The sequence below is a fragment of the Paramormyrops kingsleyae genome, chromosome 22 (genome assembly GCF_048594095.1).
Source record: "Paramormyrops kingsleyae isolate MSU_618 chromosome 22, PKINGS_0.4, whole genome shotgun sequence".
In the NCBI taxonomy this organism is placed as follows: Eukaryota; Metazoa; Chordata; class Actinopteri; order Osteoglossiformes; family Mormyridae; genus Paramormyrops; species Paramormyrops kingsleyae.
In genome coordinates, this window is record NC_132818.1 from 7,292,689 (window position 1) to 7,318,266 (window position 25,578).

General features: G+C 48.1%; 2 protein-coding genes across 11 annotated transcripts in view; one reads left to right on the top strand and one right to left on the bottom strand.

Moving 5' to 3' along the window:
• LOC111843225 (protein kinase C alpha type-like) overlaps positions 1 to 8,836 on the bottom strand; it is a 56,164-nt gene extending 47,328 nt beyond the window's left edge. For both annotated transcript variants that reach the window (XM_072705043.1, XM_072705042.1), the window contains exons 1-2: positions 8,483 to 8,836; positions 6,866 to 6,897 (exon numbers count right to left, since the gene is read on the bottom strand). In XM_072705043.1, coding sequence (XP_072561144.1) covers positions 6,866 to 6,897; positions 8,483 to 8,652 — 202 coding nt within the window. In that variant the 5' untranslated portion in view covers positions 8,653 to 8,836. The remainder of the gene's footprint in view (positions 1 to 6,865; positions 6,898 to 8,482) is intronic.
• An 852-nt stretch (positions 8,837 to 9,688) lies between these two features.
• cep112 (centrosomal protein 112) overlaps positions 9,689 to 25,578 on the top strand; it is a 41,790-nt gene continuing 25,900 nt past the window's right edge. For 4 of the 9 annotated variants that reach the window (XM_072705035.1, XM_023810767.2, XM_072705038.1 and 1 more), the window contains exons 1-17: positions 9,689 to 9,775; positions 10,086 to 10,337; positions 10,586 to 10,776; positions 11,376 to 11,536; positions 12,887 to 12,974; positions 13,422 to 13,499; positions 15,246 to 15,293; positions 15,391 to 15,468; positions 17,341 to 17,427; positions 18,411 to 18,510; positions 18,720 to 18,838; positions 18,969 to 19,112; positions 21,332 to 21,486; positions 22,139 to 22,268; positions 22,772 to 22,861; positions 23,056 to 23,115; positions 23,892 to 23,971. In XM_072705035.1, the coding sequence (XP_072561136.1) occupies positions 10,235 to 10,337; positions 10,586 to 10,776; positions 11,376 to 11,536; positions 12,887 to 12,974; positions 13,422 to 13,499; positions 15,246 to 15,293; positions 15,391 to 15,468; positions 17,341 to 17,427; positions 18,411 to 18,510; positions 18,720 to 18,838; positions 18,969 to 19,112; positions 21,332 to 21,486; positions 22,139 to 22,268; positions 22,772 to 22,861; positions 23,056 to 23,115; positions 23,892 to 23,971 (1,712 nt within the window). In that variant the 5' untranslated portion in view covers positions 9,689 to 9,775; positions 10,086 to 10,234. Of the gene's footprint in view, positions 9,776 to 9,801; positions 9,909 to 10,085; positions 10,338 to 10,585; positions 10,777 to 11,375; positions 11,537 to 12,886; positions 12,975 to 13,421; positions 13,500 to 15,245; positions 15,294 to 15,390; positions 15,469 to 17,340; positions 17,428 to 18,410; positions 18,511 to 18,719; positions 18,839 to 18,968; positions 19,113 to 21,331; positions 21,487 to 22,138; positions 22,269 to 22,771; positions 22,862 to 23,055; positions 23,116 to 23,891; positions 23,972 to 25,578 lie in introns of those variants that run through there. The other 5 variants (XM_072705040.1, XM_072705037.1, XM_072705036.1 and 2 more) reach the window with 5 other exon arrangements.

The following is a 25,578-nucleotide window of genomic DNA, read 5'->3' on the forward strand; positions in this document are numbered from 1 at the left end:
TCAGAGAGTCCCGTGACCTTGCAGACTGTGCCCGCTCACCTTTTGGCCCGCTGAGCCGCAGAGCTCCCGCGCTGGCACTGTGATAGGGAAGCCTCAGTAAAGCGCAGGGTCGCCGTGATGTCGCCGCCGTGATGTCGCCACCGCGATCGAATTACACATCGATAAAGGTGCCAGGGCTGTTCCACTGAAGCTCATGTTCGCTCCCGCCATTGTTCAGTATGTCGACACGAGGATTGACAGCGAAGATCACAGCAGCAGCTGAACCCATTATCCAGCAGGGAAAGTGAGAGGGCCTTGGACCCGTGTTTTCCAACCCGCTCCTCAGGGACCCTGAGACGGTCCATGTTTTCGCTCCCTCCCAGCTCCCTGCCAAACAGTCCACGTCTTGGGGGGTCTGTTGCCCAAAGGACCGGTTTGAGAAACACTGCCTTAGGTAGATCAGGCACGTTCAGTTCATACATGCTCTCCTCATTTAATCACCCATTGGAAACAGGAAAACAGTCTCAAAATTACCATAAAGTCATTACGTAATTAACAATATATTCTTCCTCATTTTCACATGAGTATCGAGGAAGCCCCCCGCCCCCGTGCCCCCACTCAGCTCGCATGAATTAAACGACATCGAATCGTTTGGACTGTCAGTCAAACGAATGGGGGTAACTATGCTCGTCCCCGTATTCTCCAGAGAGTCTCGGTGTAGAGGAAGCATCTCTGTGCCCTGTCAGCCCCATGGTAGCTAAAGGATCAGAGATCTCAAACAACGTCAATAAAAAACAAACAAACAGATAAATAATAACAACGAATCCCAAATGACCTATGCAGAAAGGTCTGGTTTTTAACTACAAAAACATATAATAAAAAGAGTGGTTTTAACGAACAGTTTTGCATAGCTGCCCATGACTACGTCCTTAGGGTGACTACATCCACACGTCCACATCATTTTTTAATGTCGACCAAAGAGTCTGTTCCGCATTCTGAAAATCCCCAAATCTCACCATGAATACATATTCTTAATTACTCATTCACTTCACGTCCAAGGTAAATTACAGTCTATGGTGCTCTACAGTACAACAGAAGCACCCCTACTGGGGTCTGACACAACCTGCTAGTTGCCCTCAAAAAAATAAAGAGCCGTCTTCTGGTTCCGTAACAGAACCATCACAGCAGTGCTATGATGGTCGGAGTGGCTAAATGAAATAATAATAATAATATCTCCGTATCTAACCTGTTAGCATACAGATTCAGTATTGTGCAGTACAGTGTTAAGCATGGCTTAATTCCCTTAATGTTGTGAATCACAGGCAACATTCTCTCCCGTTTATTTCTTTTTTTTGCTGGCACAATGCTTAACAAACAAAGTCAGCTTTCAACGCCTACATCCGATTAAACCACGAGATTAACGCAAGTCAGCAGTCGAGGGAGATCCACGCAGAAAATCGGCTGGCCGTGAAAATCCACAAGCAGAATGTTTCTGTAGAACCTCAAAACGAGGGCCTGAAACGGCGCTCTCGCGCCGACCGCCTGGACGGAACGCACGGCCGCACAGGGATGTTTGGAAAGGGGCTGCCGCTGCTCTGACATCATCACGCGTCCCCGGGCGCTGCCAGCGCGCAGAGGGACCGGCCAGTCTGGCGGGGCAGAGAACGGCAGATCACCGAGGTTTGGAGGGACGGAGAGCTGAACGCGGTCGTGGTGGGATGGTCACATGGAGCCCGGCGGGGGATGTGCTAAGATTAGCGGTCGCTTTTAGTCGTTAGCGAGGGGCTGCTCAGCTTCCAGCGAAGGCACGCCTCTTCATGCTGCTTCACCATGAAGGCGCCAAGGTCGGCTTCTCTGGCTGAAAGCCTCACGTGAGTCGCCCCCTGTGGCCTTTAGACGGTAATGCTACGGCAACATGTCACCCGGCTCGGAATTCCTGAGCTGTATTCCATTCTGTTTTATTGCCTGGCTTCAAAACAGGGTGCATATGCAAAGCAGGACTCACGCACAGGCCAACCTGGGCTGTAAGCCCAGGGCCCCGAGTTGTAGTCGACCCAAGGTGATTTTTCTGGTGGTTACAGCAGCGTTTTATGCTGTAGGGAGGGCCCCGACAATGACTTTAGCCCAAAGCGCTAATATGAAATTCTTCCAACCTCTGGGGGTAGATTTGAATTTTTTATATCAAGTGTTTATCACTGCATATTCTAGCAATTGCAGTTGTATTTTTTTTTTTTTGCATAAAATAACCTTCTTTAACCACTGATGTTACTAAAACATTATCTGGGCAAAGAAATAAATAACACAACCTCACAGACATAATGTAATTATGAATATTTAGCACTCTGCGTGCAATCTGCATTGCATGTCCATAGCCCGCTTTAAATCTTAACCAATGTAGAGCCAAACCTGAAAAAATATCTCATTATCCTTTGGAAAACAAATTAGGCACCAGACCAACAAAACAGAGGAGGAGACAATGACTCAACTCCACCTGCATCCACACTCAAACGCCACACTGCCTTAATGGAAATCTCAGCACAATGAATACAAAGCTTTCAACCAAAACCTGAAAGGCACGTCCATGACATCAAGTGGAAAAAGAAGGCAGTGGGGGAAAAAAATCATCACATTAATAAATAATAACAATAAACCTTTTTTTGGTGCTCCTCTGCACTTTGAGAGGCGATCAGAGAGCAGGCCTCCTGCTTTCACAGAAGGAAAGGAGGGCTCGCGTGCTCATTATGCCACCTTTACAGCATCACTCAGATTCAGTGTTACAAACCAGAGAAAGAGGGACACTCACAGTGAGAGTCCAGCTAACGCCCTGATAACTCATAGTGAGCAAACTCAGAGAGTGCACCCTGCTAACTCACAGCAGGCTACCTTGTGAAGGGGGCGTGCCTTGCTAACTCGCAGCGAGAGCGCGCCCTGCTATACAGTAACTCCCAGCGGGCTAACTCGCAGCGAGAGCGCGCCCTGCTACAGTAACTCCCAGCGGGCTAACTCACAGCGAGAGCGCGCCCTGCTAACTCACACCGGGCTAACTCACAGCGAGAGCGCGCCCTGCTAACTCACACCGGGCTAACTCACAGCGAGAGCGCGCCCTGCTAACTCACAGTGAGACGGATACGCTAAGTCAGACCTTGGCTTCCTTCCACAAACGTGGATCACTAACTGTTAGACACCTACCTTCAGAATAAAAGCCAAAATTTTGACCTCGCTGGCATTTTAATATTCTGTAGATTTTGGGGCACGGGGTTTCTTTTCTCTGCACAGGCAGCATACAGTTTGACCGGTTCACGCCAGAAGCGTTGGGCTGTCGCACCTCAGTAGCTGGATGAAAACAGCCCAGGTTGATTCAGCATACAAACAATTAATGACCTTCCATGATGGCGGCAGGGAGGCTCAGCAGGTCACACTGCAGAGTCACACCTCCGGATTTCTGAATTCATGTCACCTCTGCGTGTGCAGAGCGCTTGGCCTCTTTGTCTGTGTATTCATCCCGTAACAGACCAGAATCCCTTTCAGAGCCTTCCTGGGGAAGTATTTTTAGCCAGAATGTCTACAATTTTTTTAATTTTAAGCACAGCACCTTAAAAAAGCCAAAAATCTGTCACTGGATGTGAGCAGTAAAATGCAGATTTTTATCATGCTAACACTAAGGAGAGAGCTCATGCTACACAAACGCTAAGACGCTCACTCTTACCCATGCTCATGCCACGGCCTGCCATTACTATGGTAACAATAACGAGCCCCTTCTTACTATAGGGACACAGTATTATGAAAAATCAGCTGCTTCAGAACTAAGATCAGTCTTGACAAAGCTGCTGCCTACAGCCCGAACACAAGGTCTGGGTCATTATTCCTGAAATCTCACCTTCATTGTAATTGCGAAACTGTTTGTTTTGTTTGTGACACACCACCTGCGTCAGCTAGCCTGCACAAAATAGGCGACATTGTAGCTTTTCCCTGGGCCTCGTCATCCAAGGCTCACAGCGTGTAACATGACAACCGCAGACAACCTGACGCCCGAAGCGTGTAGAACGACAAGGAACACGTGTAAAAGGCAACGCGGCATGACAGACATGGTCTGGGAAGATCCGAGCAAGTCCAGCAATCGCGGCAAATCCAGCTCGCTGCTGGCAAACTTAAGCGAGACACAGAAGCCCGGAAACTCGGCAGGGGCCGAGCCCAAAAGACTGAGTGCTGTCACACTGGCAGCACGTGACATTAAACCTCACCACATGCACGCCCCCCCCCCCCCCACTCCCCACTTCCTGGCAGAAGGACAAACACCACACGAGCGGTCAGAGCCCAGCGCGATGAACAGATATTTTCATGAGCAATTTTTTTGAAAGGGGGGGGGGGCGGGGGGAATGCTTGCGTGTTTTGCTTCCCCCAGCAGCTCCGCTCCATGAGCTGACGCCTTGCAGACTCGCTTTGGCTGCCCGGCCCAGACAGACCCTCCCCAGCCCTGGCACCTCACTTCAAAGGCCGGGGGGGAGGAGACAGAACATGAGGAAAGGCTCGACCCTCCATCTCGTTCATACCGCTAGACGGGCAGGAACGTTGCGTCCTGTAACAGTCGTCCGCAGGGGCCACGGGGCCCCTCCGTCAACGCTGGGATACACAGCGGCACTTTACTGATGCCGAGGCCACGTTCTCAGTCCGTGTCTCTAACGCAACGGACAGTCAGAGCTTTTTCCGTCTCTGGCTCATTTGGGGTACCTGGGCATCTGGAACACAAACGGTACCCGCCGAATGTTTCCACATCACAGAGGCGTGGAATGCTCCAGTATGAACCGGGGGCACGTTTAGGGCTATGACTGGTAACTGTTACCACCCCCCACCCTGGGATACCCTAAGAATAACATCCACTCCTGTCCTTATACAGTCCCTGACCATACAGAAGGGGAAAAACGCAAGAAAGGAACAGAAAAACAAAGCCATGTTTGGACTGTAGAAGTTCATCGTCAACAAGTACAAGTTCATCAGAAGTATGTCAGCTAGACATTTATTATTAATAATAATAATAATAAGATACTTTATTGATCCCTGTGGGGAAATTGTCTTGACGTCTCTCTCAACTTGCTCCGTTTTGTAGAGTAAGTTGTGGAGTACGTTGTCCTAATTAGTCTAATTAGTTTAGCATGGTTGAGATGTGTCAACCCGAAAAGAAGTGGACATCCCTCTTTATGAGGTCATGAAGCAGGCAAAAGAATGACATCAGCCACAAGTGAGAGCATAGTCAGCTGGGGGCCGTTCCCCTCCTTAAGACTCGGGCTCCGCTATGGTCACTGAGCAGCTTGGCATTACGCACCACGAGTCCGGATGGGCCAGCAGGACGCGTCTCAGCCTCCAATTTGGAACGGGACCATTCCGGCATGCTGATCTGCCAGCCCTGGCTAACGGGAGAAAACCCACTGACAACAGACAGTGTTATTTACCAGCAGAATTAAGAAGGGAAGTAAGACGTCAACTGTGTCCAATCACAGTGTTCCAGACCACAGCTGCGCCGACACCTGCAGTCTGTTACCAGCGCATCTATCGCCAACGACAACGTCTTATATGGCTGTGCGAGAGCAGGAACACTGGCATGGTGAGGTGCTCCACGCAGCGGAGGAAAACAGGCTGTCCTCACCCCTCCAGCTCCTCCCAACCGGACTGAGGGGAGCACACTTCCTGGGGGGCTTAGCAGAGCAAGTCACGGAAGTGATCAGAGGGCACATCTAGAAACGCCAAGGCCAGAGTGGCCCGGAGCAGGAGTGACTATTGGCAGCGCATGCGTACGCTGCCGTGACCACATCTCCGAGGCCGTGCGGTGGGATCCTCCCACACAGCTTCACGCCACGACCAAGGCAGCCCCTGCTCCTTCGAGACGGATCACACAGCGCGGGATCTAGTTATGGAGGGAAGGGAAAAAATATACCAACACCAAAGGAAGCTCCCGGCTGCAGGGAAAAAAAACAGCTGGATACAAGGGACAAAGCAAGACGCTGGAATTAAACACACAAGAAATGTACAAGTGAATTTTGTTTTTAAGTAACAGGGATGGAAGCTTCATGGCTAAGAGTGATCAACAGGAAGTAATCTGCCAGTTTTCATTATGTTTGCACACTCACTTCCTGTGGTGAAATTGCAAACATCACGATCACACGCAGTTCAGCACACTGACCCCTGCAGCCACATCGGCAGCGTATCTTTGCCCAGATCGTACCTTCCCAGAATTCCTTGGGACTGTACATAATGCATCTCTCACAGGCCTGACTGGAAGTCAGCGAGTGGCTCTTCTTGCATTCCTGGGTTTGATAACCCGAAATATCTGGAGGCATGGTGTTCAGAACATGGAGTGCGACAAACACAATTATTCCCCTCAGTGACCCCCACCAAGCACCACCATGGGGAGCGAACAGTGACAAGCAGCTTGTCAGATGTGCCCAGAACCTATCTGGGGGGGGGGGGGGGGCATCCCTCTCTGGATATGGAGAAGTATGTTTTTGAAAAGTTAGTAAGATCCTGGTACAGTCCCCAGCTGGTCATGTTAGTTGGGTGGGTCAGGTAACTTAATTGGATCCTCACGTATTGTTCTCAAGCTTCATCTGCTGTGATTTGAGCCCCTGCAGGGCTGTGGGTGGAATCGAGTGCATTCTCCTCAAATGGAAGTCCAGCGAGCATAATGAGATTAAGCTCGCGTTTTGCCGAGGTATTATCATGGTCGTTATTTAGCCAACGTGCTACATGCACCGCTAAGATCCACATAGGCTACTTCAGAAAGAAAACAGCGGGCTCTTCACAAATTATGAGAGTGAAGAACATGTCGCTGTCAGTGTCACACTAAAGGTATGAAAACGATAAATGCAGACATCACCGACAGAACAAAAGTTACCTTGGCATTGGAATCCTTGCTTTCCAAAACCCCTGCAAAAAAATGGCAGAGAGAATACAGTTCAGTTAAACGCTCATTGTCGTTATATGTATATGTAAATCAATTTTCATCCTGCTCTTTAACCAAAGCTGATTTATCACTTAAAAACCACGGAGAGACCCTCGATCACATAATTTGCTTAATATTTTCTCGTGACTCCCCAGGGATAATATTACGTTCCAAATAAAACAATTAATAAATAACAGAGGACAAATAACAGCGGAGAATGTTCTGCTGCCTCGGGAGCCAGACTGTGATTTGCGTCTTGTTTGGACAAGCCCACTTTGGGACTCCAAGCACAGCGAAACGGAACAGCTCAAGCAGCGTGCGAGAACTAAACAGAAACCTTTTTATATTACACTCCTACAGGAAAGGCGGAGCAAGGCGGCCTTAAAACTGAATGTGACATTGGGCACTGTTAACAGAAACTACTAATTAGGTTGCTAATTGCGTTTAGACAGAACTTATGTCTCATAATAAACAAACAAACAAATGACAATAAACTTTCCTACATCGGACACACACGTTTTTTTCCCACACTGATAAAAAATTCTTTTTGACAGAGGACTCTTTATTATGGGATTTATTTAATTTCATATTTATAAAAGCTCACTGGATCTATTAATTCCTTTGACGCCACCCGTACACGCGCGTTCCACACACCTCCGTCAAGGCGGATTCATTCCCGCAGGGACGCGGGTGTCGGATCGCGGGGAGGAACAGTGCCCGTTCCCCAGCGCAAAGTGTCTAACTCGTCGGGAAATATTATCCAGCTCCGTGTGCACTCGGTACACCTCAGTCTGGCGGAAGACGATATGCTGGTACCGTACTTCACATTTTCCTACATTCGAAGCAGCGCAGTAATGCTGTACATTCTGTACGGCCCTACACCAAATCCAAGAACACCCGTAAATTATCTTTTGTTATAATGCAACTATCTAATTTTCATGATCAAATATTACGATAAATATATCACAGATAATAAGCTTATTTTTTTCGTGCATTGTATAGTTTTATTCTGCACAATCAACTTGTTTTGAAGGAATTCCTTTTATGCTTCTAAAACCATTTTAGGACCTTCTTTGGTGCTGTGAAAATGTACCCGGGCAGCTGGCTGCAATACGACAAACATTTAAAAACATTAATTGTCATCGATTCCATGGAATTTCCTTGTCAGTTGCAGTAAATCCAGAAAAAAGGTGCAGCACGTCAACGTAGGACTATAGAATACTATGTCCACTTCAATGGTAATAATGTTGTAATAACCTAATAGGCATGACTTTCTGTTATAAGTACATTCCTTATTTAATGGTCCAGATATAGTGGGTTAGTAGTTGATTGTGCTCTTTGAAGACAGGTAGCCAAATAACGCAGATTTAGCATTTCATCAACAGTTTTTGAAGAGCGCGGTGGAGACACTTTTAAATATACGTTTTCATTGTCGACACACATAAAAGCATTAATGGCATGTTTATATTAACTAATCAACAAGATATTTTAAAGTTTCTGAAGCGTTTAGAAAATGACACGTTATTTTTGATCACACTTGCAAGAGACCCAGTCAAACATGTCTCTTACCAGATGAAGTCTGTGCAATGGCTACAGAAAGTCGGCTGCTTGAAAAACCTGGCAGTAAATTTGTGGTTCTTAACTTCGTGGATGTTTTTCTGCCTCAGAGCACCTTTGCGGGCAAACCGGTTCGCAATTCCACCTGAAGACGCCTCGTTAAAATGTATGACATCGGCCATATCCGAAGAGAAGTAGTGTCCTCGCTCTGTGCGATGCGCTTTCCGCCGATTTTCAAGCTGTCTCTGTTATTAGCGCAATGAAGGTGCGCTCCTAATTACTCCACAGGCTTCCCCTCTCTGTTGCCTCTACACAGCGATCCTTCTTTCACTCCGCGTGACGTCAATACGCTTCATTCCCTCAAAGGATCACCGTCCCCTTCAAAAACCCGTCAGTGAGGCACGCCACCATGCGGCATAGCGGGGTAAATGCCCGAAATACTGGCTTTCTGAACTTTGCGCAGGGTTTCACGTGATAAGCAACATATGTAATCATTTTAAAGGAATCATTTTGCCACGTTGAAGTAATGAGTTTCTGCCCGATGTGTAAGACTATAGTCCTTGGTGACATATTGAAAGCTGATCTAGGTAAACATATTACAAAATAATTAAGTTACGAGACACATTCCTCAAATAAACATGAATAAATCAAACCTAAGAAAACATGATACCGTAGCTAAATGTCTTAATGGCAGCCAACAGCAGGGATACGTATGTGAAGAAACGCATTCTTCATAAAACATAGAATACACTGCCTTCCCCTCAATGTGCCACAATGGGGAGACAAACATTTAAAAAATGATCGGTTTCAACTGCACATTATACAGCCAGAAACCCCGTTTCCAAAACATGGAAATACATAAGTGTTCTTGAAAGAAAACTTATATATATATATATATATATATATGTGTGTGTGTATTTTTTTTATATTTGTGTATATATATATATCAAATGTCATATATGTATGAATCTTAAGACAAGTGCAATAACAGAGCTGCGGCATGCATTGATTACATTTTTTAATTGGCCTATTTTAAAGAAACCACTATCAATGTTCCCAAAATGCTGGTTGATTATTAAATTTCCCGTTAGTTAAACTATGATTATACATCAGAATAGGTGCCTTGTTTATCATCACAATAATACTCAAATCTACCGATTGGTGGAGACTGCAGGTTTATTTCTAGGATAATTGCTATGGAGATTTCAGACGCTTTCCCTGGTGGAAGCGGAAGTGACGTAAGGCCTATGCTAGTCGAAGATTGAACCGTTTAAATCTGACAACAGAGGAAATCCGCGCTCTGAAGTAACTGTTTATTATTAATGTCATTTAATTTGATAGTAAATACGTTATAATGTCAAATGTTGTATCAGTATAATCGTGTTCATTATTTTGTAAAATCAGCTGAAATTGACATTTAAGTTAACTAAATGCAAAGGTAGCTAATTAGCTATACATGTTAGCTAAATGTAGTTTGCGTGATATACTTCTTTACGACACCTACTAACATGTTAATATTTTTTTAAAAATAGGTTTATGTACTATTTCAAATGTAGCTATCTGTTAAATGCACAATGAAGTTAACGAAGTTTTTGTTTGCGTTTGTTTGTTTCAGGGGCTAGGCAACCAGAACTTTATCGGAAGTTCGCTATGAGTCGAATATAAATGGTTTATATACAGGAAAAAGGTTTATCATGTTCACCTTTAATTAGGACAGAAACAAATCAGACGCTGTGCTGTGTACTTTAATTATTGTAGGTGAAAATGAGTAGATTAGTGGAGAATACCTACGAGAAACTGGACTCGGAGTTTGATCATCACCTCGTCGATGTGAAACCGTATGTACTGAAACTGCCTCACAAATCAGGTAAAGTATTAATCGTGGTCATCTAATCCCTATAGCTGTACCATAGCATAACTTGCTATTTGTTTTTTATTCAGAGTCTGTTCTCTGTATTAAATTCCTATTCTGTGTCTAATGCTTGACATTTGCTAGGCCTTGAATTGCTCACATTCCAGACACTGCTTGTTGCCTATTTTACCCCAAAAATCGAAGTATTGATTTGTAGTTTTGTTCTTGTACTGGTTGACATGTGAATGGGCGGGGACAAACAGACCGGCAGCGCTGTGCCTTGTGGATCAAGAAGCTGTGCGACCCCTTGCTGATTGGTTCTGGCACGACGGGACGGAAGAATCGGAACATGTACGCCAAACTGCTCCTGCACATGCTGAAAAGGGGACTTCTGGAGGGACCGTTCACTCACAAACCGGAGCCTGGTGCTCTTAAGACGCTGCCGACGTACATGGTGAGCGGCTTTTTCGTATTTGACGCTGACAGCCATTATGCGTATCAGATAACATCCGTAGAAATAATCGCACGTGTGGAGTTTATTTTGGCTTCATTCGCAACACGGCTTAAAAGATTTTTTTAAACAAGGATAAAGACATAACAAAAATATAACATAGCACAAAAATATATGACTCAAAAGCATGTAATGCAGTGTAGAAAAAGCTGGTAGAATTGCAGAGTGAGGCATCATTACATACACTTGAAATGTAAATATGATGTCATGATTTTCCTTTTTCAGCTTGTGCATTGTGTGTAGAATAAGTGTGTTGTTTAGCGTGGCGATAGCACTAAAAAGATGATAAGCCTACTTCACAGTAGCGTTATCTCTTTAAAGCCAGTCAGCAAAGATAAGACGGGTCAGACCTGGTCCTATCAACAGATAAACTCACGCTATCACTTTGATATCTTTGTATCGACTCAATAGAATCGATGCGTTAGTGACTTGTTCGCATTTGTGAGGCGTTTGTATGAGTTTCCGGCTTCCTTTCTACTCATAAACCAGTTTGGCCACCAGAACATTTAGGAGGACGTTCATCATCTTTGATCTGTTTCCAGTCCATCTACTTTGATGAGCCTCTTCGTGGGGAATCTCAGGAGCAGAGTGTGACAGAGCTGCCCTCCTGGGTGTCCGGGGAGCTGGGCCTCACTGATAGCCCCTGGACCTTCCAGGCCAAGGAGAGACCTCTGCCTTCCACATCGTCCCCACGCCCGCACAGGTAGATTTCCACTCATTTGTTTCTGTGGAATTGGAACTACGGAGTGCTCGTCATATCCCTGGGGTGGCTGGTTGTGTTGTGGCTTGAAGGATTCATTTCAGTGCTTTATAAGAAGGACTTATCACATTTGGCAACCTGGTTTTTATGTCACATTTAATCTAACAGCAAAATTGTTCCTCAACCCATCCATCCATATTGTGGCCTCACATTAAGTACAGAGGGATGTGGATCTGGAATGTGACCCAGGCCATAAGACCCCCTGGCACACCCTGGACTGCACATCACATGGAGCGCACACACATTCACACACCATGAGCAATTTTGAAAGGAAGGAAGCCAGTAGTAGAGGCTTTGGGTTCTCCAGCCCAGAGGTTTGGAGCTACCCTCCAGGTTACACCGATGAAGAAACTGTTACACACTGGAGCTGTCTTATTTAAAAGGAGCTGTTTAGTAATGAAGTGGTGGCCTAACATGCCCAAATTGCTTCCACTTTTAAGTGGTTAAGGAAAGAGAAAAAAAAATCACAGCTTGCCGTTTTTAGGATTGGACACCAGATGGCGCCTTTTCCTCGGCTTGGGCATTCTACGCCTCCTGGGGATTGTGGAAAAAGTGTAGTCTGGAAAAATCAGCGAAACTAGTGGGTCAATGCGATCACTCAGTGCGACTTTGGCAAAGCGTATGTGCTGGATCTAAGTGCTTATGTGCCACTTAAGGGCTAAACATAAATATGCATTACTCTGGTTTGACAGATTGTTTGTTTTGCCTGGCGTGCGGCTCCGTGTAGGAGGAAAAGTCACTGAAAGTCACAGGAAGTGCTTCAGCGGTATCTCACCATCTACTGGGTTCACTGGAAAAGGACAGTAGATTTTAACGTCATCATAACCCCCTCCCCCGAAAGAGGTGGGCAGTTAAATCTGTGGTTTGGATAAATCCAACAGTCTACTGTTCCAAACCAAAACCCCACGTTTTCTTATCTTGATTTTTGTGTCAGTCTGCGAGTTTGGGACTGATGAGTGACTGCCTGGTGTCATTTTCCTGGGGCTTGAGGCAGGCCGGCGTTCAGCTGCTGAAAGGTGCTGAAGACTGTTAATTCGTCTGATGCTGTGGCTCTGAATTTCTGCATTTAAATTGCTGTCAATCAGGGACTTCCTTCCTTAATCCGGCGTGCCTCTCAGTTGGATGGACACTGTGCCTGTGATCGGAAGGTCGCTGTTTCAGTCCCAGAGTTGGCGGAGTGGTTTCACTGTTAGGCTCATGAGCAAAGCTAAATTGGCACTAAATTTCTCCAGGTACGGGCTGATCCTGAGTCAGAAAAGTCTTAGATGATGCTCTGTGCGTGTCTGCTTACAGGAGAAGACACACGTGCGGAGACAAGCTGACATCCCGGACACAGGCCACAGCGACTCCGCTGCACACCAGCAACGGGGAAGAGCGCAGAGTGAGACCTTTTTCAAGGGTTTGGGGGTTGTGGTGGGGGGGCACTTCATCATACATGACAAGGTAGTCCTGGGAGATGGTTGTGTTGTGTATAAGGAACAGGATGGTCTGTTTTATTGATGAAAGGAAAGGTGGGGTTTGTACCAAAAGTCCCTGATGATCACGGTCTAAAGGACTCTCACTAATCAGCTGCATCCTTTCAAAGCAACACACTCGGGCCTAGTGCCTTCTGGGAGAAGCAGCCGGCTCTTTGACAGGCCTCCCCCATCCATTTTACATTCAGCGCACCCCTAGATAATCTCCCCGGCCCAGGCAGGGCTGAGCCCCTCTCAGACCCCTAGCTGACCTAGCGGGCGGCCTGCCGGGGGGGTTACGGAGCTGGACCTGTGACCGGAAGCTTCTGGATTTACACTCCAGAGGGTGTCACATGCGTTCGGTCTTTCTCCAGAGTCACGGACACCGAAATCCGGGGGTGTCGTCCGACGACAGTGACCTTGAAGCACGCCTCAACAGCTGGAATCTTGGGGTATGTTGGGAGGCCTCTTAATTTTAAACATGGAACAGCGGATACAATAAAAACAGTGGTATTAGTGAGTTAGCTGTTTGGGCTAACAGCTACTGCAGAAGAGGAGATCATTTGTGTGGAGGTACATATTTATTTACTGGCCTTTCTGTTGGGGATTCTTCTCCATGCGTGACGCTGCTGGCTGGCTGCGGAGTCACAGATCGTCTGGCTGGTAGTATTGTCATTCTCTATCATCGCACCATTAAGCACCACAAAATAACACAAAATCAGCTTCTGAAGGTTCATTCAATAATCGATCAGTTTTTTTCAGCTACGTTTGTTTCTTCCGTTTGTCGGACATTATAAATGCATTGAGAAAGCGTTACACCTGAACTCACTGGCGATAATGGCCCCGTAAACATGGGCCTTGGAAAAGAACTGAGACAGTTTTGCTTTGTTCCCTTCACTCTTTGTGTTTGGCTTTATGGTCGAGTGGAGAGGTCGCTTTCCCTAAAAGCTAATTTCACTCAGATAGAAATGGTAAATAAGGGTGCATAGGGGAATCCCCACAGAGCCAGTCTGGATCAGAACTTGTGAATGGATTGTTCTCTTGTTTATGTAAACTGATCTAGGCGATCCTAAGTACTGGAAGTGAGACGTACAGGACGACAGTTTGTCGGTTTCTATTTCACAGTCAGATTTCCTTGTTTGGATGCACTCGATGTTTGGAAAGTGATATGCCAAAGGGCTTAATTTGACATATATGTATACATAATATATAGCATATATGTTTTTGAACAGCACGCATGGCTAAAAGCAGCTACATACACACACACACACACACACACGTATGCAAGAATGAATTGGCGAGACAAATTTTACTGTCAGCCGTGTCATATAGCACATATGGGTTTGTAAGAAGGCCCAGAGTGAACCACAGTGAGCGTGAGCATCGTATGGCTTGTGTTAGAAACATAACTGTGTGACACTGACAGTACAAGTCTGTCCCCTTCGCAGTCGGTTTAGTTCCAACAGATGATGTGTTGCATGTAAATAATTTTATTAATGTGCATGTGTGTATGAGCTGTAAACTGTTTTCTTTCTCGTTTTGGATATTACGTCTTGCATGACTAGGAAAGACCGTATCTTAGGAGGCATGATATGGAACTACACAGCCTTTTCGTTAAGTACTGTGATAGGGCAGTGATCTTAGCTAGAGTAAAACATTTGCCATAATTGTTTAGCGATAAAATATTATCATTTTTAAGTATAGTTTTTCATTGATAATTTTTGTTTGTTTGTATGTGGTGGGAGTGTGGTTTGCACCAGAGTGTGGCTTATAGTGGCTGTGGTTTGCAGCAAGGTGTGGATTATAGTGGGTGTGGCTTATAGTGGGTGTGGTTAGCAGGAGGGTGTGGCTTAAGGTGGGTGTGGTTCATGATGGGTGTGGCTTATAGTGGGTGTGGTTTGCAGCAGGGTGTGGCTTAAGGTGGGTGTGGTTCATGATGGGTGTGGCTTATAGTGGGTGTGGTTTGCAGCAGGGTGTAGCATATTGTGGGTGTGCTTTGCGGCAAGGTGTGGCTTAAAGTTGGTGTGGTTTCTTATGGGTGTGTCTTAGAGTGGGTGTTTGTTTTATTGGGCACAATTTATGGGGTACCATTTCTAAAAAAGGGTGTGGATAATACTTGAACATGCTGTACATTTGGGGTATAGCCACTGCATGCCACGAAGGAGATAAATGAACAGGTTTTTCCTTTTTATTTTCAGATTGAAAACCCAAGGTATTTGCGTGAGACCCCAATCCCCCTTTCGCCAGTAAGTATGGAGCCGCACCGTGGCTGGTGACTTGCGGGCAGCTGGGCGTATCAAGATCAATTTTTTGGCTACTTATTTAGATTTTGTCCATCTACAGATTTACCTGAAGTCCAGCCTAGGGAAAAATGGCACCTTCTGTGATGACACACCCCGGTCTCACACACATGAGAGAGAGGTAGGCATTGGAAATCCCGCCTCAGCTGTGTGGGGCTTCGGCAGGGTGGGACTCGCCCAGTGCGATCGCTCGCTGGATGCACACATGGAGGAATGAGAGTGTCGCTTTAGACTGATTCGGCTGTGCAAGGCTCCCGCCCCTGGAACCTTCATGGCCTGTTTTCCTGTCAGCATAAGTAAAACCTGACTCAGCATGCCCAGTAAAACTGGAATTTGGTGTGTGTTCTCACTGGTTCAAAGCGGAAGAGCTACGGGCCCACGCTGACGCGGGGTGGGGGAGGGGCTGGTGCACATTTCTGTCGGAATGCACTCCAGGACACCGGCTTCTCTTGTCTGTGCGGGTGTCGCCAGGTGATGCAGAACCCTGTGGGGCGGAACCCGGCCATTGACCCACCCTGCGGAACAGCAGCAATCTTTTAGGTTCTCCACACTGTTACAGTACAGTTAGAACCCGGGTTCCCACTCTAGGACACACCTTACTTCTACTGGCACAGTTTTCACATGCCATTAGGAATTAAATTCAGGAACGCTTGCAACTTTAGAAAAAAACAATTTCCGCCGCAAGTTCCCAGTGTGGGTGTTTGTCGGATTTTCCCATCCTGACCGAGCCAGTTAAACACAGCGCATGACTTGGCATAATCACCGTTCGATTTAAGTCCCTTTGAGGGTGTGTTGAGCTCAGTTCAGCAGGAGGGCAGGCCTTTACTCATCCTGACTCAAGGATAATGCTGACGTTGCATCACAGAACGGTGGGGCGCTTGATTTTAATTATTCTCTTGAAGTTTAATAGTCGTCTAGTGTGAAGGAGGAGTGCTGAGTGAGGGCGAGTGACAGATGATGAAAGAGCCGACTTGTCTCGCTCATAGTTTTGGGGTGTTGGCGGTAGGGTGGGGTGCTGCCATGCCGCCCTCCCCCATCCTCCTCTCCCTCAGGTAGAAAAGCCCAATTTCTCTCCATAATATCCAAGGATTCTTACTTATGTCCTTCAACCTTTTACGTATCGCATAACGCATTTTGTCTCGGGGCAGCTCTGCTCTTCCCACGATGGGTGTCTCACTCTGTAGTCTTGCACTTCATTTGTGGTTTTTTTTTTAATGTTTTTATTAATTTGCTGGTTAAAACAAGGGTCTGAGCTTTCAAATGAATGCCTTTGGTCAGAGTCACCAAATAAGAAGGGAATCTGCTTTACGTTGTCTGAGTGTTTTTGTTTGCAAATCCAGTTTGTTTGTCCGTGGTTGGAGTTTCAGACACGTGGGACATGTTGGGCATCTCCTGACTCTCAGGATTAAAACTAGACCATGTTCGGGCATGTTATATGGGTGTATATACATGCCTTTTATTTTAGGATGGTCAGATCGCTCATGCTAAAGAAAGAGCCTGCAGGTTAAGGGGATTTATTAAGCTCCAGATCAGGAGAACATGCTGTAAAATGAGCATATGTGAGGCCATGACTATATGGAGGTGATGTAATGAAAGGTCAAAGTAATAAACGAAGGGCTTAACCTGAACTAGTAATTTTGAGCAGAAAATCACCGAAATAGAACAGAGATTCCTTATTATCAATCCCCATCTTGCTCTCCACGAGAGACATAGACACACATTCAGGTGAGAGCAAACTTGGAGTATCAGCGCAGGGTCAGACAGCGGGCGGCGCCCCCTAGAGCTGGGGGTTAAGGGCCACGCTTAAGGGCCCCTGGACATGTGACTGTTCTTCCGAGGCCAGGGCTCGAACCCGCCACCTTCCAGTCATGGGCAAAGAGAGGCTTCATCCCCGTGAGCAGAGAGGAGGGGTTCTGTTCTCGCTGTCCCTGCTGTCTTTGCTGCCGTGAGACCTCTTTCGGTGTGCGGGGCTGACTCGCTCGGTCCCCCGCAGGCTGACATGAAGGCCAAGATGCTGGAGGTCTATCATCAGGAAGAGAAGCTGAAGATGCAGCAAAAGCATGACTCGGACGTGCAGAAGGTGCCAGCCGCCTCGCCCGCAGACCTGCACCCGACCCCAAGCGTGTCCTCCGCCGTGGCATTGTTACCCCCAGTAGCATCCACACTTTTCTCTGTCTTCAAGGCTCCCCTCAAGTTATTCTCCCTGGGTACAATCAGCACTAGCTGGGTACATTCAGCACTAGCTGGGTACAAGCAGCACTAGCTGGGTACAAGCAGCACTAGCTGGGTACAAGCAGCACTAGCTGGGTACAAGCAGCACTAGCTGGGTACAATCAGCACTAGCTGGGTACAATCAGCACTAGCTGGGTACAATCAGCACTAGCTGGGTACAATCAGCACTAGCTCAGCTTTATGGGCCTGAAGACAGTTACCCCAGCAGGCGTGATTAAAAACAAGCAGATGAGGTTAGAACTGGTGAGGAGATCTGTAAGTAAATTCAGCATGCGGAGCTCCTGCATGCAGCCCCGTTTGCCAACGGCATCCCTTAAAAGCCGGCTACCGCCCCCCCCCAGAGTGTAGTGTCCTTGGACCTTGCCTTCGATTCGCAATTTTAACTCACCATGACCAAAATGCAAGATGGCAAAATTGTCTGTTCCCCCCCCCCCCCCCCTTAGCCAATTAACTTCCCTTTTACCCCTTCGCAGTGCCTTTCATCTTGGAACAGAGTGCACCTCTGATCAGGCTGTGAAAAAAGCTTCCCTGTGCTCTGTCCTTTGACTCTGTGGGGGGGGAGGGGGGGCGAGAAACCAGTACTCTGTTCTGAAGTTTGTTAAAGTCCAGCTTTTCTCTTCTCCTGTTCCATTGATGTCTTAGTTCTGCTGGTGACCAGGAAGGTCTTATCAGTACGTATGTGACATTAGATATTTGATTGATAGGTAGCCGTCTTTGTAGGAAAGACCGTTTATCCTGCTTGAAATCGAAATGTGTTCAAAGCGACTCCGTCTTTATACACATGCATTATGTGATTATTTGTCTATTTCTTTTTTCGGTGTCCTGCTTCAGATTTTGGACCGGAAGAATGGTGAGATTGAGGAGCTGAAGACCATGTACAGGAGCAAACTGAAGGACTCTGAGGAGATGATTCACAAGCTAGAGAAGAAAGGTGAGAGGTCCTGCCCGGAGCAGACTGTGCGCTGTCATTACGACACTGTTGACCGAGGTTAGGCTTTGGGCATGGAATCGGCCCGGTAATATCCTGCCTCCACGTCAGCCGTACCGGACTTTCAGTCTCGCCAGTGGTTTGTTCACAGCACACAGAGCAGCAGTGCAGCTTGAGGCAGCGTCCTGCTTGGGTCCCTTTCTTCTCCGCAGTCCAGAGCCTGGTACAGGAGTCGCAGGTCATCCGACAGAGCAAAGAGAAGCAAATCGCCGAGCTGAAGAAGATGTCTGAGCAGAGTGTGGAATCCCTAAGGAACGAATTAGAGAAGAAGGTACAGAGGCGCTGCGGAGGATGGCGTGGGATGGGAACGGCGTCTGTGGCGGTCATGTGATCAGGTGCCTCGCATAGGTGTACAGGCTGCAGCGAGCCCCATGGTGCACATGTCTGCCATGTCTTCCCAGTTGCACGCGTCGGTGGCTGAGCTGGAGCAGGAGAAGATCGAGCTGCAGAAGAAGCACACCCAGAGCATCCAGGAGCTTCTGGAAGATACCAACCAGCGCCTGGCCAAGATGGAGTGCGAGTACGGTGTACAGATGCAGGCCACCGTGAGTACTGCCATGCCGGGGGGGGGTCGTTCCTGCATGGGCCGTCAGCGGAGCGCTGATTCCTTACTGAAGCTAAGTGGGTCTGTTCCCCAGCTGTTCGCTGGGACGCTTAGATCTCACAGAACTGAGATCTAGAAATGCTGTTTGAAGCCTCGGTTCTTTGGACTCCCAGGAGGGTGCGGCGGAACTTTGCACAGTGGTCAGGATTTAACTCGGAGCAAGACTTGTGGGTGCTGTGATTCCGATTGGTCGACTCGCGCAGAAATTACCGCAAAAACCGGTGCTCTGCCCATGTAAGGTAATGAGCGTACGTGCAGGTGTCGGCATGGCGACCCGGCTCCGTGGGACACGACCCGTTTGTGTACGTCTCTTCCCCTTGCAGGAATGTGTCTGCGTCCGTGAGCTCGGCGCTCCTTGAAGGCCGCAGAGATAAGGCCGTGGAGGCCTTTGATCTATAACCGCAGCGCTTTGATGCTGACTGCCGTAGCTGTCCTCGGCCAAAGAGCGATGGCTCGAGAGACAAACCAACGGCTCTGTCCGCCTCATCGCTGGGTCTCGCCAATGCAGTCGACACTTGCCTTCCCGATACGTGGACGTCCGGCGTCACGTTTGGAATCACTGAGGCCCAGCTCAGGTTGGCATTGTATTCATGCCGCAGAGCCCCACCTGTCCATCCGATCCAAAATCAAAAGTGTGATTAAAATTATACATTTTCCCGCCATTTCTGTCTTCACCTTCTGACCGTCAGCAGGTGCTCAAGAGATGATGTTTCGAAGTTCTCAGCCTTATCCAAAACCAGATGCGCACTAGCTCAGATTCACTTTTTCGAGGGAACCGGTTTGTACTCTGCTTAAATAAACGCATACTCTAATGGTTTTTGTGTTTCCGGGTCTGTCTCAATGCATGCATCTGTCAGCAGCAACGATTTCTGCAATCTCAAGGGCTGTCATATCTTTGATCAGAAGCAGAACCGGTATGCTGTGTCTGGGACCTGCTCACTGCCATTGTTTGTTTTCATTAGCCGTGGAAAAGAGAAGTTCAGTTTTCAGCAACTCTGTCACTGCACTGACATCCCCTAATTTGACTACAGTGTCAAAATTCTCATGGGCAAGCATTTGGATGCAGCACATCCAGTGTTCATCAGAGCTGGAGGCTGACACTCTGCTGCACATTTTGCAGAATTGTTATTGTTACTGTCATTCTTGAGGCATTCGCCTCGGTATCTGAAGAAAATGGAAAAGTAACAAATACAAGAGTACAATCCAGAGTCTATAGCGATGGAATGCTGTGGAGATCATTCAAACAGTCTGGCTTCCTTGTTTTTTTTTTTTTTTTTTGGCTTTAGAATTTGTGTTGTGTGTTGAACAAATGATTCGCAACGACATCAAAGACGGCCTTTCAGAAGGGAACATCAGATAAAATCTTAAAAGCCTACAAAGCAGGGCTGAACGCTGCTTGAAACTGGAATTGGATGCGAGCTTTGAGGTGCAGATGCCGGCGCGTGTGTCTCCTTGCTAGCTGCGCGGAGCTATTTCAGTCCGTTTTGTTTCCCCTTCCTAAAATCGAGACGCGTTATTATAAGTGGGCTTGTCAGAACTTTACCTGCGAACTTCTTCTGAAGCCTACCAGTTTCCTTTAATGCTAATCACAGTCGCGCAAATAGAGAAGGTTCCTGATTTGTCCCTCTTAGAGCTTTGTACAGTGCTGCAGTACTTCTGCTTAAATGGTGCCAGAGCACAGAAGTTACTGCCATGAACAATGAGAGATGCAGGTGTATGTCAGCCTCAGTGATGTCTAAAGCCGCATCCATAATTTCCTTACTCCAAGAGTATCAGAAGTCAGCTCTGGACTCACTCTGGATTTACATGCCTGTCATTGGAACCTGTGGTGGCATTTGGAAAACACAGTAAGGAGTGAATGCTTTGTGATTACTTCTCTGAATTCTACTTTCCCACCCCACTCCTCTGGCATCCCTAGACAGTCCACGTTTTTGCTCCCTCCCAGCTCCCAGAAACAGAGACAATGCTGCAGTTCTATTAAATGAGGTTAAATTCTGTAAAATATTCTGTTGATTTATGGGTGAAATTGTAGAGGCCTCTGGAAACACAAACTGTCCTTGACCAATCTCTGATGAAGGTTTCTGAACCGTCCCTGTGAAAGTCACTTAATCGTTGACCCTGACTGGATGGAGGCGTTAAGGTGCCTCTGTTTGCCCTCAGGAGAAGGTGGCGAAGGAGCTGGAGGCGCGGGTGAAGCAGCTGTCCATAGAGGTGGAGCACAGCAACAGTCTACGTCAGAGAGTAGCCCAGGAGAAGGTTGAGCTGGAGCTGCAGGTTGCCGCCATCAAGTCGGAGTTACAAGAGACCAACCGGAGGTGAGTTTGAGGCGTGCTCTCCCTCAGGTCCTCTCTCCTGTGATTCCCTCTCACTGTTCTCTCTTAGGGCTTTCCTGCTCTCCCTCGGGTCCTCTCTTGTTATTCCCTCTCTTCATGTTCTCCCCCAGGGTTTCCCTGCTCTCCCTCAGGTCCTCTCCTGTAATTCCCCCACTTCGTGTTCCCCCCTGGGGCTTCCCTACTCTCCCTCAGGTCCTCTCCTATAATTCCCCTCTTCATGTTCTCCCCTGGAGATTCCCTGCTCTCCCTCAGGTCCTCTCCTATAATTCCCCTCTTCATGTTATCCCCTGGGGATTCCCTGCTCTCCCTCAGGTCCTCTCCTCTCATGTAATTCCCCTCTTCATGTTCTCCCCTGGGGATTCCCTGCTCTCCCTCAAGTCTTCTACTCTCCTGTAATTCTCTCTCCTCGTGGTCTCTCCTAGAGCTTCCTTGCTCTCCCTCAGGTCCTCTCCTGTGATCCCACCTCCCCCCTTGTTCCCTTACAGAACTTCCCTGCTCTCCTGCAGGTCTTCTCCTCTCCCTCCCTCTTTCAGCTCCAAGTTCTCACTTGAAACAGTCGAATCAATCTAATGAATAACCCCCTTCGCCCGAGCTTGTGGGCTGAGCAGGAAGTGAGCGTGTCTCTGGGCTCCAGGTGTGCAGCCGTGGTCCACGACAAGGAGGAGCTCAGTAAGCGGCACGCGCAGTCGCTGCAGGAGGTGCAGGCCCAGCACGACTCGGCCTTGCGCCGTTGCCAGCAGGAGAAGCTGCTCTCCTCCGCCAAGGTAGTGAGCTCCAGAAATACCGGCCGTCTCCGTCAAAGCAGGGCGAGTCGAAAAGCATCACACGCATGTTCTTACCGGATCGCCATCCTGCCAGCCTGACAGGGCCTTACAGGAATAGGCTCAGCTCATATCTTCAGCTGCTTCCAGTTAATAGAGCATCAGAAAACGCCCACCACCACCCCCCCCCCCCCGCAAGCACAAGGCATGTGGGTGTGTGTGGGATCCACAGCACACTGACTCAGTCGTTATCAAGCTTTGACCTGAATAGGGGATGAGTGACAGGCTTTGCAAGTCTGCAGCCGGCTCGTGGAAGCCGATTGGCTGCAAGCAAGAAACCCTATTTGACTGATGTTATAATTTACATATAATTGTGCAACATCTCAGTTTCAGTGCAGCCTCACACAGTGGGGTCACTAAATGGGATGGAGGTGGGGGCTGCTCTGTCTCGTACCTCTCAGCGCTATTTCACATAAAACGAGACCATAACTGGATGGTGCTTGCAGGCGTCCAAAGTCACGGAGGAGCTGGAGCAGTGCGTCATTCGGCTGCGGGACAGCGAGCAGGCGCGGCAGGCGCGGCAGGAGCAGCTCCGGGTGAGCCCACTGCCAGGGCCTTCGGGTCGCACGCCTGTGCCGTTCCGGATGCCCACATAGACTGCATCCCCATGTATTACCCGCGACATCGGGGCAGTTATGGGGCAGTTGTCTTTAAGCCGTCGTGTAGCATCAACATGCCAAAGGTTTGTTGCACTTTTCGATGTTTGTCTCAAGTGCCGGTTCCCTTCTAGGACCAAGAGAACGCATTTCTGCAGGAGAAGTCGGACTTTCAACAGGCCAGTGAGAAAAAAGTAAGATTCAGATGTTTATTCAGCTCTTTTTAACCCCCAGAACTAATTTTTCTCCTCTAAATCCTGAAGTTAAAAATGTGTTCTCAGGATGTCTGGGGTTTGTTACGCAGTATTTACTTTGAGTTTCTTGTGTTAATATTTGAGAGTTTTTTCTTCTAATAAAGCAGAACAAAGTTTGAGATAAAAGCATTTGCCCTTCACAAGCCCCAAGAGCTGCTCCCCCCCCCTGACAGGCAGACTGCAGAACAGGTGTTTCGCTCCATTGGTGTTTGTGGTCAGATAAACAGGGCTGGGCAAAGTGGTTTCCTGGGCAGGGATGCCATTGCCCATTAAGATCAAACGGCAAGGGGCTACTTCACAGCTACGGCCCGTCATTAACCAGGGCCTGTAAGAGCCTAATGAATTGGCCCCGATCTGCCAAACCAGGAGAAGGTGTGCAGCTGCCTTTAATAGTGCAGGTGAATGTCGGGGCCGGCTTGTAAAGGCCGTCGTCCACACGTGTGCAGGCAGAGTCCGCAGAAGCACAGGCGGCCACCCCTCCTCACTCCTGGCCAGATTTTACGGGCTCCACTGCAGATGGAGGGGGGGGGGGGGGTCATGATTCGGTTCAGGGTAACGCCTGATCGCACACGCAGAACCCCTGGGGGTGCAAGGAGGAAAGCAGACGGAGGTGCCCCGGACAGGAGGAGCCCGAGACAAGAGGAGGCCAGACCAGGAGGTGCTGGCAGCCGACCTCGCTGCTTCTCCTAATGCCCTGCGGACGTTTTGTTCTACAGGTACAGTCACTGAAGTGCGAGATGGAGAGAGAGGTTGTGGAGGCCAAGAAGAAGATCTCCAAGCTGGAGGACGCCGTGAGGTGAAGATGTCCTCCAGACGAGAGAAGGGGGCTTTAATCCGCAGCCCCGCCCGCCATGCGGCTAGCACCCCCGACACTGTCTGGCCCTCCCTTCAAACATATGACAGGATTGGGTTTCCCCTTTGATGTCAACATGGCAACGACACAAAGAATCGCTAAAACCCAAACTTCTCTGAATCCCCTTGTGGCTCAGAGCGCCGGAGGAGATTAGCGTAGCATTGTGGAGAGCCCAGTATGTAAATAAGCTGATTAATAAATGACATGCCTTCACTGGGGCGGGGGGGGGGGGCGTCAGCGGTTTGTCTTCAGTGTGAAGCTCGACATGCCCCCCTTTTCCTTCGCCATCACTACATTACCCACAATCCCCAGTCACTCAGCCATTTCTTCTTCTGTAGTAAGACAGTATGGAATTGTTCATGAAATGTTTTACCACTCTCAATCCTAACCGTCTGTAGTCACATCAGCCAAGCCCCCCCCCAACCCCCACAGTCTGTTTGCTTCCCAGTTCCCAGGCTCTCCCTCACAGTCGTATGCATCACGTACCATAACATAATAATATAATATTGTTAGTGTCACACCTGCTCTGTCCTTGCTGATTGTTCTATTGAAAAGGTCTCACTTAACCCTTTCAGATGCGTTTTGCTTGTTCCCACTTGTTCCTCTTGGTGTTATTTATTTGAATGACTTTTCTGTTTTATTATTGTATATCTCTCGCTTGTGACTGGTCACTCACTGTAAGCCCAGCCTCATAGCACTTTGCTTCTTGGCAGCTCTACAGTTGTGATGTGTCATCTGACCCGGTCACACGTCACTCTGGACAAAAGCGTCTGCTGAATAAATGAACGTAACGCAGTACGCTGTCGTTTCGCACACGTAGCCACGTGTAAAACGTGTGTAATATACAGTAACGCACCTCCTCACGTATGTAGCGTGTATGTAAAATGCTACGATGTGATACAGACGCGTGTAAAACGTGCGCATGTCTTATAGAACGACCCCCCCCCATGAGCGTGGGTAATCTGTCAGGGGGAGTCGGCAGGTGAAAGGGTTCCCTCTCCTCTCCTGCTCACTTGGACTCTTTCTGCCCCGTCAGCTGTTCAGAGCCACTTGGGTAAACATTGGCTGGCTGCCCGCTCTCTGGCTCTTCGGCGTGAAAGCGAGGGTCCTCGCAGCTGTACTGCAGGGCTCCTCGGGCGTCCGCCTCTTTGCCTGCCTTTTCAGTTTTCCGGAAGGCATGAGCCTGGATCCCATACAGACAGATTCCTGTCTTTGAGCTTTGTAACACTTGTTTTTTTTCCTCCTTGCCCACTTTTCGGACTTCTGAAGCGCTTGTCGGGCCGGTGCGGTGTGCCTATTTCTGTGTGCGGTTCCTCCGGCCGCCGCTCTTTTCTTCTGCGCGTGTTCCTCCACGCCGCGGCTCCCTCTCTAGGGCCCTTTGTGTCTGCGGCCACCCCAGGGACAGGCATGTGCAGAGGCAGCCTAATAATTACAAAGGGCACAACGTTGGGGAAAACATTTTCTCCATCTTTGATGTGCGACATGAGAGAGACCAAAATTACAAAGAGAAAATGTGGTATAGAGAGAAAGGCCTTGCATGTTCCCTCCTT